Raw genomic sequence first — 12,184 nt, forward strand, 5'->3', positions numbered from 1 at the left:
CCATTTTATAAAGGGGTATTTATTGGGGGTTATCTATATATAAATTTACGTAAGGGCAAAATGCGGTAAATCGCGCCTTACTTCTAGAATTTTTACTCGATGGTATATAAAGTTGCTTCGTACTTTCGGTACTGATTTTAACCACCTGATGTAACCCTGTTTACTAATTAAATTAAGTTAGATAATTAGTTATTGACGATTAAAACAAATTTAGGTTCAACGATTTGCCCCAAATAGGGGTGTTTTCCGATCGTGGTATACACTGTCTGATGGATGTCCATCTTGAAAAATACCCGCCACAAAAATGCGAGGAGGCTTCGCATTTTCCTATCTCCTCCTACGATAATTGTTTTTAATAGCTGAAAACCTGTTGAACAGCTAGAGTACAGCATCATAATGTTGAAGACAGGCCGATTTTCTTTAAAAAATACTATTTTGATAGATATAATATACGATTATACAAATGTATTGATTTGCGATGAATGGAACATCCCAATCTCTCAGTCTGCCAGAGTTTGGTTTAACACAAGTAGGTAAATTTATGAGCCCTTGGTTTAACACATACGGTAGGTAAATATATGGGCCCTTTGAGAATAAACTTGCAATACTTTGAAAATACTGTAAATACCTGTTAACTATTTTTGGTCCTCATTTAAATCGAACATTTCTTACTGTGAATGGGTGTGAATGTTCGTACTGTTAGATGTAATATAAAAATATATACAAATAAACTTTATGCCTGAGATTGTGGATAGGCTCTACTATTAGATATATAAACACATTATTATATACAAATAAACTTTATACTGACAGTTCCTTCTCAACGTTTGTATTAATTAATAATTACCAATAATATAAACGTCGTAGTGGTGTATCGTGACATGTTTCAATCGATTATGACAGTGACAGTTTTAACAAAGTATTAAATCGCAAATGTTTTACTGTATTTAGAGGTATATTATTTATAGGCCTATAAAACATGAAAAAAATATTTCGTTACCGAGTGGATAAAGAATTATATTTAAAAATTGTTCCTCTTTGTACCTATCCGCTTTCCCATCCCTCAACCCTAATGTTACATACAAAACACAAATTGGGTTTCTTTAAATGAGTCCAAATCAAAAATTTGGACTCATTTTGTGATAAGTTTCTTTCGGAAGTAATTCCCAGGATGCTAATTTTAGTTGACTACATAAATCATCGTGTCTATTTATTCGTTTCTGTAAACGACAATGTATTATAGTCCTACGGTACGTACATTTGAAATCGCCAGTTTTGTTACGCTGAAATTACTGTGTATTCGAGAACCATCTGTGGACACGACCTAGATGGTACGCGAGCGAAGCGAGCGTACCATCTAGTTACAACAATTTTGAGAAGTAATGCTTAGCTTTGAGAAAATAAAAAAAAATATTACCATGGTAAATTTTTCTTTGGGAGCGAATCGTGTTTAATTTAATCGTTTTATCAAAGAAGCAAATTGATTTTTAAGAATTTTTAAGAATATGCCTATGAGGGTAGGCGTTTACACAAAGTTACATCAATAACAATATGGACACTTTAAACATTCAACACTTTAGGATTAATTTGAATTACAGCAAATTATTTTTTCCTGTATTTTTATAGCGTGATATAACATTGGATAGCTTCAGGCTAATATTACTGCATTTTTAAACTGTTGATTGACATGTCCGTCGATTGACTGACAATGTAGATAAAACGTGTTGCCCAAGGACACAGTTAAGTGACTAGAATGGGAGTCAAATGAAGACCTAGTTCACAGCTGAGATCACCTCCTTTTCTGCGTTAGTTAGTTATTCATTCATTTCTGATTGACATTGATCATTTTTTTGATTGATGTTTATGTTTTTGTTAGGTTAAGTGCTTTTTCAAATAATACATTTATTTTTACTCATTTCAAAATACATTGAGAAGGAGAAAAACTTATATTACTAATTGCAGAAAAAAAGAAGTGAGAGTAAATGATAATTTTTTAGATGAAGGAAAAATTATTCTATTGCATTTACTGCAGTAATTTCTTTTTTTTTACTGTGTGTAATGTATTAGTTTAACACAACTGTAAACATGATTACCTCCCCCCCCCCCACACCACACCCAAAAGCTTGCTAAATAGTTATGTAAACAAGTTTAAAAAGTAGAAAAATAATATTAAATAGAATTAAATGGAGACAGCCACTATACTAGAATAGGTAATTACTGCAGTAACTTACAGTAAACTCATGTTAACTATAATTATATATTTTTATTTCTAATTACAGCTTCAGTAATGATGCATCCAAAGTCTACGAATCTTACAAACTCACAAAAAGCGAGTACAAATGTGTCAGGCGTGAACGAGAGGCCTAGACCTACTGGAACGTCATCTTGTTCGAGTAACAGTGTCTCGGGATATCCAAAAGAAACTTTAAACCCGCCTCCTAGCCCTGTCACAGAACGCTCACACTTTCCTGTTGTGTATTATAACCAGCCAAGTCCCAAAACTCAACTAAAATCTTCTTATAAGTAAGTAGTGAATATGTATTTGTTTTGTAACAATTTTACCACCTCCAACCAAATGATTATATTACAGTACATTACAGTTCTTTTACAATGAACAGCTTAAAAAAATATGTATTGGTTATTTTTGTCGTCATATTTTAATAGTTAATGTTTTTGTATTTACTTTTTCAGACATTACAAAGTACGAAATATTCCACCGCCTCCGACACCGTGCAGTAGTGACATTTGTAACGATAGCGAGACGAGTACAAACATACCAAAAAAGCGTCGTAGAGGAGGCCGATATTACAAATCTGTAGAGGTAAAATACGATCTTTCGGATCCGTTTCCGCCACCTCCAACGCCTCAGAGCTGCTTATCAGACAATCAAGAAAGTTGCCCGCCCTCACCGTCGACGGAAAGGAGCTTTTTCGATTTGTATCCTCCTCCGCCGTCACCGGCAACCGATTCAACTTAAGAGGTGTTGTTGTTGAGAGAGAATTATTTTGTAATATTATAATTAAGAAAAGAAGATATTTTTGTATAAAAGGATTGGGTCTAAGGGTTGTTGTATATTATGTATAGATACTATGTGAATATTGTACAGTTATTTAGTCGTTTTATATTGATAATGATAATTAAAATAGTAAAAGGAATCAATTTTGTTTTAAAAGAAGAGCCGGGCTAAGATAAAATTGTCACAATCAAAAGTATATGCTACTTAAAGTGATATTACAAATATTGATAACAAAGCATAAAATAAATGGTACACAAGTTGCAATATAACGCTGTTTTAAATAAAATATATAGTGTAACTGCCATCAAGATTTTAATCTTAATTCTATACAATAAATTGACATTTATTTTCTGAATATTACCAAAAAGACAAACTACAAAATACAAGTAAACATTTTTAAATTTATATTTGATACGGATTCAAGACTTTGTATGTATGTATTCACTCAAATATTTACTATTAAAAAAAATCACAGTACAGTATTAATATTTATAAAATACAGTATATGGTAACAATTCCAATTTTATATCAATTTTATATAACAAATGAATTTAACAATTTGTCTTGTGTCTTTTTCAAAAGGAACTATTTCAACAAAACAAAGCAGTCTTTAGGTCAAAGGTTATTATAGTCATTATATAAATGAATAGATAGAAGCTTTATACAGCATTTTGGTACTGTATAACGAATTCCAATCCTATTGTGTTAAAATAATGAAAGATTTAAGAATGCGGAAGACTGAGTTTAATTTAAACTCACCGTGAGAGAGTGGGTTTAGTTTTAAAGTTGAACTATAAATTGATCAGTTAATTTATGCGTTTTGTATGCATTTATTGAAATATTTATTTTATGATCGTTTTTTAAATCATACACTTTTAGTTATGGTTCTGAGATGTTGTATTTTAGATAACAAAATGTATTCACAGGTATGACGATAATTATAACAGTTATTACATAATTTATTTCTTCCAAAACAAAGTTCCAAGCATGATTTTAAAATTTCTGTATTTATTGGTACAGTAGTAGAATTGTATTTATTTATTGTATTTAGCGTTGAACATATCTACCACTAGTAAATGTTTATATTATAAGTGCCTCAAACCATAGAGATTATTATAAATATCTCTATGCTCAAACTAAAATGTTGAATTGATGAAATTTTTTACAGTGTTTTTCATCTGTACGAGATTATGTATTTAGATTTTATGAATAATAATTCTTGGTCTTCCTAGTTAAATCTAACAACATAATTATGTCCAAGTATAAATGCCTAAAAGATTCAAATAAATTTGTATCTTCCTTCATTTTGTAACATTAATATAAAATTCTATTGAATACTTGTTTATATTATTTTAAATCTATATATTATGACATAATAAAATTTAAACCTTTTTATAATTTTCTTTGTCCGGTGAATAAAAATGCATTGGTCATGCAATTTTTAAAATACTCTGTTTTTAAAGTTTCATTAAGGCTAGTGGTTTTACTGGAAATAATGGGGTCGCTAAATGATAACAAAATCAATGATAACAAAATCAAAGATTGCCACATGGATCTTCTTCTGTCCGCAACATTTTTATTCCTTGATATCTCAGGCAGGAATTATAATTCTTAAGATAAACTATAGGACATTATAAGAGCATGAACATGGATAATAGGTTGTATCAACGGTTTCAGCAGGCCAACTTGTTGTATTGTGTAATTGTCTGGACTTAGCCCTGGATTCGAATCCCATCAAATGGCAAGAAATCAAAATTGTTTCTCAATCCTGAGCTGTATTGCATCATAATTAGTCATCTACCTCACCACACATCTCAATGTTGAACAAGAGATACGTCTTATCAAACACACATCATTACAGTTGGTCTTTATTTCACAACTCAAGTTTACAATACACACGCAATAAATACATCTACAAAATATTGCTAATCGTATTACAATGAAGTACAAATAATGTAAATCGTCATTCCGTTACTGGAAATATGGTCAACTCAGACAACTAGATTTCTTCACTCCACTTCTAATACCTTGGACAGCTCTGTGATATAGGTCACATGTTCAATACAACTGCATCATGAGGTATAATTATAAGTTTTGTCATATCACTTGTTACACTGTATTTAGGAATTTGACTATGGCAAAATACAAACTATATTTTCCTAGCACTCACGAGAATTTCTTAGGTCTATAATATTGTTCTTGTTTGGTCATTGTGTACAATTGTCTGAGGACAAGCTTCCCAATGTACTTAACTACGGTAAACTATAGAATCTTAGAAAATATAACATGTAAAAATAATTTCATAAAATTAATATAATTCATGATCAAATCAATGTTTTAAATTATTACTCTAATAATCTGAAACATAATATATCTACAATGGATATTTATTGATTTCAGTACTACAACACTAACATTTTACTTTACAGTACATTATTCTGTGAATAAAACAATATATACATATTCAAGCATTGCACCATAAATAGCTCCCTCAATTAATATTGGTAACGGCATATTGGGATAAAGCTTTTCAGTAGCATCACCCTATAACAAAGGCAAATAATTACACAATGCACTAACAGCTGATGTGAAATAGCATGACAGATATCGCAACTTGATAGAAGTCACAATTTGACACGAATGACATTATGAATGAAATCAGTGACAGAAGTCACAATTATGATAGAAGTCACACATATGACACAAGTCATAATATGAATGAAATCGCATGACAGAAAAGTTACAATTTGACAGAAATCACAATATGATACAGAAGTCACATGAAAAAGGTCACAACATGACAGAGGTCACAACATGACAGAAGTCACAATTTGACACGAATGACATTATGAATGAAATCAGTGACAGAAGTCACAATTATGATAGAAGTCACACATATGACACAAGTCATAATATGAATGAAATCGCAGTGACATAAGTCACAAACTGACAGAAGTCACATTAAAAGTCACAACATGACATAAGTCACAATATGACAACATTTACAATTTGACAAGAAACATGAAAACCAACAATTTGTTCAGCATGCACTAAACAATAAAGTAGCAATTATGAAAAGCTAGAGAGTTCCTTTTCTATAAAATAAATGTACCAACAATCTTAGATCCATACCAAATTACAAATGCAATAACAGCTCGAGTGAGTGGCCGAGCGGTTAAGACAGTGGAACCGTAATTACGTAGCCATAACATCGGCAAGGGTTCGAGGCTCACTCGCTCCATGGTTCTGGTGGTAGAACGAGTCTTCTCGGATAAGGACTACAAACCATAGGTCCAGTGTACACATAGCTCATGCGCACTTTAAAGAACCTAGTACATCTTTCGAGACGAGTAGGGGGTACCCCGGTGTACTAGTCCACACAAACACAGCCACTGTCACACACAGCCACTGTGCAAATTGGGACTGGACCGTGTTAGAGGTGTTTACCACCTGTTGGTCCAGATCCCTCACTAACTGAGTTAGTGAGAAGTCGAATAAATAAAAAAAAATAAAAATAAAAAAATAAAAACAAACTGTATCAGATAACAGTGGCCATATTTACCATTCATACCCATTCTAAAGGTAAACACCCTTAGAACATGCTTAGAATTTAAAAAAAGAATATTTAAAATATTTATTTAAGCAAATTTAAATTGTGAAAATACAACTACTGATTGTTGACACAAATTTTGTCGTTCTTCCTTCAATCCAATAGACCAGTAAAATGGTTGGAATGGTTATCTGATGTCTGTCTAACATTGCATGCATGGAACACCACATTTTGTTACAAATACAGTCAAAGTTGATTTCACTAGCATTTTTATGTTAACAGAAAATGTTAATAGCAGTTCATGTGTCCTCCTCTGAATCTGCATTTGGATCTGGTGGTAGTGACATCTGACTGAAGCTCTCTTCTAAACTCACCATCTTTCCATCAGGTCCAACTTGCATTGGTTTGATTATTCCCTCCCTAAAAAATAATAAATTGCCGATTTGCTTTATAATATCGAATCCAACTCTTGCTGCATTGCTTGTATCCTTATGCAAGATAATTTACTTACGTTTGCCTCTCTCCACCCAGGTGTATAAATGGGAACCCGGTTAGACCAAGACACAACTTTGCGCTGATTACTAGCTGCATTATGGGAGTATGTTTCCATGGGTGTTTGATCAGGAAAAAATGACTGGGGTAATAATGTTCAGCGCTTAAAGGTTTCACAACATTAGGCGCTATATAAATCCAGGATATTATTATTATTATAATGGTTGCCTAATACAACTATATTTTACACAATGAAGTCTATGGAATATCCTATAATATACAGTAGTGTAGAATGGTTCCAACAGTACTCTCTGTTCTACCAAACTGAAATACATCATTCTTTGTACCAGTTTTTCTAGTAAACAATTAGGTTTGGAAAGAATTGAACCAGCCTCAGTGGCATCAAAAACACATAATATAATATTTTACCTTGAAAGTTTAACACATAACTGAGCAAGTTGATGTGCTTCGTACTCTTTCTGCTCCTCGGACATGCCCTCTAGTGGACTTGGCTTGTTTTCCTCTACCCTACCAGTCACTGGATTTATCCTTTTTGGTTTAAAAAAGGTACATGTAAATATATGGTTATTTGCAACAGTACTAATGGGTAACTTCGGGACACCTCTATTCAGGGGACACCCATATTAACACCTTAATGTTACATTAAATGTTTGTTCATTTGGGCCGAATAAACATTTAGGGCATTGACAGCATGTTGACTGCATCGACATATAACATCAAAATGCACACTTTTTACAGTGCATTTTTAGCTAAAGCAAGTTACCAAATATGGACTTTGAAATCTATCTCTATTTTCCCCCCAAGGACATAACTATACACACTACATTAGCTTATACAAGTGTTATGGGAGTACAAGTAGTCTTAATATGCCATGGTATTCTATGTATATTCTATTAGACACAATTAGATTATACTTTATAATTCAATTAGTCTATTGTCACTCACTTGTCTATTACTCTTGTGTATGTTTCAGTGTCACTGTCTTCGTCTGAGCTATAGTCCCCATGCCCCTTGCCAAGTGTCATTAGACCTCTGCGGGCTAGCAATCCGGCTGCATTACCATATCCTGTGTACTTCACCAGACGCCCAGCTGTGTCAATATAAAAAGACACACATATATATTATATAAAACCGCAAATTACTGAAAAAATGACAATGCTGTGGGTATCAGTGGTTGGATTTCAATGGAGATACAAAATAAAATAAGTAAAAAGCTAAATCAAAACGATGAAGTAAAACAGCCAAACAAAATTAGCAGAGCTTTCGGGCAACACTAGCCCTTGTCAGTGCAAGTGTTATATATATGTTGAAGGCCATGTGTATGGAATTATTACATATGTATGTAAAGCCCAATCAGGGTGATGGCCAAATCTACCAAAAAATACAATTACAAACAGAACCAGAACAAAAGTATACCATAAATTAATGCGATTGTACTTGTACTTACGATTCTCTTTACACAAAACGAACAAGAATTCTGCTACAATTTCTTTTACATTAGTGTTTGGGCTTGTCATAAGACGAACAAGTCTAAGAAAAGGAATGGAAATATTTATAATTAATGAAAAATGAACCTCGAAAAATGATGTTTAGATACACACCTTACCAAAAGCAGCCCAGACATACAGTCAGAAGACTACTCAGCCTAAAGGCTGTAGGACAAATACACTTGTACAGAATTAGATATCTCCTAGATTCACAAACTATGAACAGATTTGTTACAAATTCCTTCTGACACTATATGGATACGTACTGAATACTCATTCAATTAGTTATTTTGCTTACCTGTTTCTTGTTGTGTCGCCCTCTTCAGGTAGCTGTGAGCAAATGGTAGCAGTTAAAGGTGGTAAAATCTGTTTAAAAAGAAACGTTTATTTAAATATATTTATTATTAATATATAATTTATGTGATATACTGAAATTTAATTAATTAATTTATTCTTAAAATGAGTTTCTACATTATAGGGGTGTCTCATTGGAATAGTACTGCTCTTACCACATCTTTAAGGTATTTCCGGATGATAGCTTCCGTCTTGGAAATTGCACACAGTGCGGTAATTGGAGGAGAAATCAACTCAAAACCAGCTATTCTATTATTATTATCCTGGACCTGGAGAAAAAAAAATATAATTCAAAAATTTATAAATTAAAACTAACAAATCGTGCTATTGATAAGCATTAGAAAAGATCTGAAATTTGGATGAGTGCTGGATATAAACAATGTTGTGTTTTTCTGGGTTTTGAAAAGTGCACTCATGATGTGTACACAGGACCTCCAATTTATTTCTTATGTGATAATTTATTTTCTACCACCAGAACTATAGTCAAGGAGAAGCTGTACAAAATGTATGGCTATGATTTTCCGTGTCCCTTCCTTCTACGGCCACTCGACTTGACTTGCAATAATTTTAAATATCTTCCAGCGTGTGAATCGTTCCTTTTTACTCACTTCATCCAGCTTCTTGTTCATGAACTTGAGCAGAATATCAACACACTCCATAGAATGTCCCATGTAAATGGATGCTCCTCCACAGGCGCCCTCATCGGATTCTGGTACAAGCTCTTTGACACATACCTTCGGCAAGAAGACAGTCAAGAAATTTGTGATGTGGCTGTAAAAATGAAATAGTTTACACCGATTAGTAATTTACCCAGAATATAAAAATTGTGTCTTGAATGTCCTTTCCTTCACCGTGAATGAAAACTCATACAATTATTTACACTTCTATTATATTCAAACACTGTTTTAAAATATAATAGAATATACAATACCCATGTAGCTTGTGAATATCTTCGTCTGTTGGTCCTTTTATTAGAAGCAACTTCTGTATAACATTTCCTAGAAGCTCCAATGTTTGATCGTTTTCCTTAACACAAAAAAAAAACGTTTACTTGTTTATCTTGGAAAAATCAAATATTGGGAATATTTTTAAAAACATGTCTAAACTATAAAGGATGCTATAATTGTTTTTAAATGACATCAAACCATAGAGGGTGCTATTCAAAAATATATCTAGATTGAACTTGGTTAATGCTAGGACACAACACAATTTCTGATGTGCAAAGAAATTTGACCAATCGCCAGCAATGGATGATCCACTGCTTGTGATTTGTCAATGTGTTTACGTCCTAGTGACAAGCAAACTTAAACGCAAATGTACCTCATCAAGATCAGCATCTATCGTGACATTAAAAAAGCATTTGAGAACTTCAATCGCAAGTTGGAGTTGTTGACTTGTAATAGTGGTGTTATCTGGCTGTAGAATGTGGTCATGTAGTGTTGATGTTAGCACTCGTACAGCATTGTAGTCCAGTCTGGCCATGCTCCTATAAAACACAAAAGAATTTTGTGAAAATCCTGCTATATGCATGATAAGATCTGTCAACAATTTTAATAATGCATATTGTAAAAGAATAACAAAAAGTGACAATACCTCTACAAAATAATATAATTAAGCTTGTATAAAATGTCATATATTTATTATCTCAATGCATTCAATTATTTAGTTGAAATAAAAAATTTGTATTTCACTTAAGTCAATAAACATTTGAGGATTTCACTTAAGTGGTACTCACAACCAAACATTTTAAAAACAGAATGAATAATTATACACTCTCACTAACCTGGTGTTTGGATTAAAAGCTGTTATTAGAAAGAGTAATCGCAGGTCGTAATATCTTGTATCGTGATTCAATGTAGAGTTATTCACGTTGTTGACTCTCATTAAAATATGCTGAACACAATCTCCATTACTGTAAAGAAATTACAATCCAATAATACATTTGTACCTGATTTAGCGCTCCATTTTAAAACCATTTGAAAATGTAAATGAATACAAAGTTATAATACCTCTTTTTGGAAAACCCCTTTAAGGGTACATTTTCTGATGAAACAAAAGTGGTACAATGTATGTACTAGAAGAAGTTCTTACCTGCTAATTTGTTGTACAGTCTGGCTGTTGTAGACTAAGTTACATAAACATTTTTGTGCTTCTATCAAAGCTGTGTAGACAATGCAAACAGTAATAAACAAATTTAGAAATGGAATGTACTTTTAACTAACTTTGTTCTCATTCATGGCAATATCATTCTGACCCTTTTATAATGGTCATTTTTCTGTGAAATGAATGATGTAAAAAATATGTTATTTGATGTAGGTTTGATATTTTTGATACATTCCTAATCTTACCATCTGTAATACAAGTTTCATTTGTAAGCCCAGCAAACTTCATAATTAAATTAACCCCGTCTTCTTCCTGTAGCTGTAACAGGCGATACTTGTCCCTGCTCAAGATTCGAACCATCTCCAAACACAGGCACTTGCACTCGTTACCATAATCTGCTTCCTCAAGGCATCGCAGCACATCACCTATCAGTTTCTATTACAAAACAATAGCATTAGCATGCAATTACAATATTTATAAATCATATCAATCATCATTAAAAAAGAAAATTGGTCAAATACATGTCCTTTCTTCAAGTAGGCCTTAGTCAGGCTTAGTTAGGTAGTCTACAGTATCTACTTGTTTAATATAGTTATACTTACCCTTTTTGTTTCAGTTTTGAGTGGTCTAAAGGAAAATATTTGGGCATTCTGTAAAAAAAAAAAGATGCATGTAGAGTATTAAATATTTCTGTGTAAAAAATGTTATTACGCAACACCCCACCAGACCACGCCTCTACCCTTCTCACCACATACGCAGCTTTCTTTCTGTCAGGTTAGCCTTTTCCATAGCATTTAAGATAGGCCTAGGGCCTAGGCCTGAGCCTAGCCCATCATTATACTATCTAGCCTCTAGGCCTAGGCTATACTTAGAGGCCTATATATGCCTAGCCTAGGTAAACTTCGTTATCATAAAATACAGTATTTACGTATTTAATCCATTTTATTTACCAATGGAATAATAAACACTTACCTCTTTATTAAATTCTTGCAATTTACTACATATTTGTGCTTCATTTCTGCTGTCAAACACCGTAAACATTGACTGCACAAATTCTTCCATTTTTGTCGCGACACAATAATTAAAATATTAATATTGACAAAATCCATGTCGTGATGTTGAAGATTACCTAACGGTATAAAACATTAGATTTGATTTGCT

The 12,184-nt window shown here is 32.7% G+C and overlaps 2 protein-coding genes across 2 annotated transcripts in view; one reads left to right on the forward strand and one right to left on the reverse strand.

Annotated features, from left to right (window-relative positions):
- LOC140055171 (low-density lipoprotein receptor-related protein 6-like) overlaps positions 1-4,505 on the forward strand; it is a 40,939-nt gene extending 36,434 nt beyond the window's left edge. Inside the window, exons 22-23 of the mRNA XM_072100411.1 lie at positions 2,280-2,523; positions 2,692-4,505. Of these exons, the coding sequence (XP_071956512.1) occupies positions 2,280-2,523; positions 2,692-2,977 (530 nt within the window). The 3' untranslated portion in view covers positions 2,978-4,505. The remainder of the gene's footprint in view (positions 1-2,279; positions 2,524-2,691) is intronic.
- A 363-nt stretch (positions 4,506-4,868) lies between these two features.
- On the reverse strand, positions 4,869-12,085 carry LOC140055172 (chaperone Ric-8A-like). Its single transcript, XM_072100412.1, has 14 exons — positions 11,996-12,085; positions 11,626-11,673; positions 11,269-11,458; positions 11,012-11,081; positions 10,704-10,832; positions 10,241-10,406; positions 9,852-9,946; positions 9,529-9,691; positions 9,076-9,189; positions 8,865-8,932; positions 8,527-8,609; positions 8,025-8,169; positions 7,488-7,607; positions 4,869-6,986 (listed from the first exon to the last, which is right to left on the reverse strand). The coding sequence occupies exons 1-14, from the start codon at positions 12,083-12,085 to the stop codon at positions 6,866-6,868; spliced, it is 1,602 nt and encodes a 533-aa protein (XP_071956513.1). The 3' UTR covers positions 4,869-6,865.
- Positions 12,086-12,184: the final 99 nt, after the last annotated feature.

The sequence above is a fragment of the Antedon mediterranea genome, chromosome 7 (assembly GCF_964355755.1).
Source record: "Antedon mediterranea chromosome 7, ecAntMedi1.1, whole genome shotgun sequence".
NCBI classification, from domain to species: Eukaryota; Metazoa; Echinodermata; class Crinoidea; order Comatulida; family Antedonidae; genus Antedon; species Antedon mediterranea.

Coding starts and splice junctions, on each gene's coding strand:
- LOC140055172 (XM_072100412.1), bottom strand. CDS start 12,085: ATGGAAGAATTTGTGCAGTCAATGTTTACGGTGTTTGACAGCAGAAAT. Junction 9,692..9,851: donor GATATTCACAAGCTACATGG/GTATTGTATATT, acceptor TCATTTTTACAG/CCACATCACAAATTTCTTGA. Junction 6,987..7,487: donor TTATGTGTTAAACTTTCAAG/GTAAAATATTAT, acceptor ATTATTTTTTAG/GGAGGGAATAATCAAACCAA.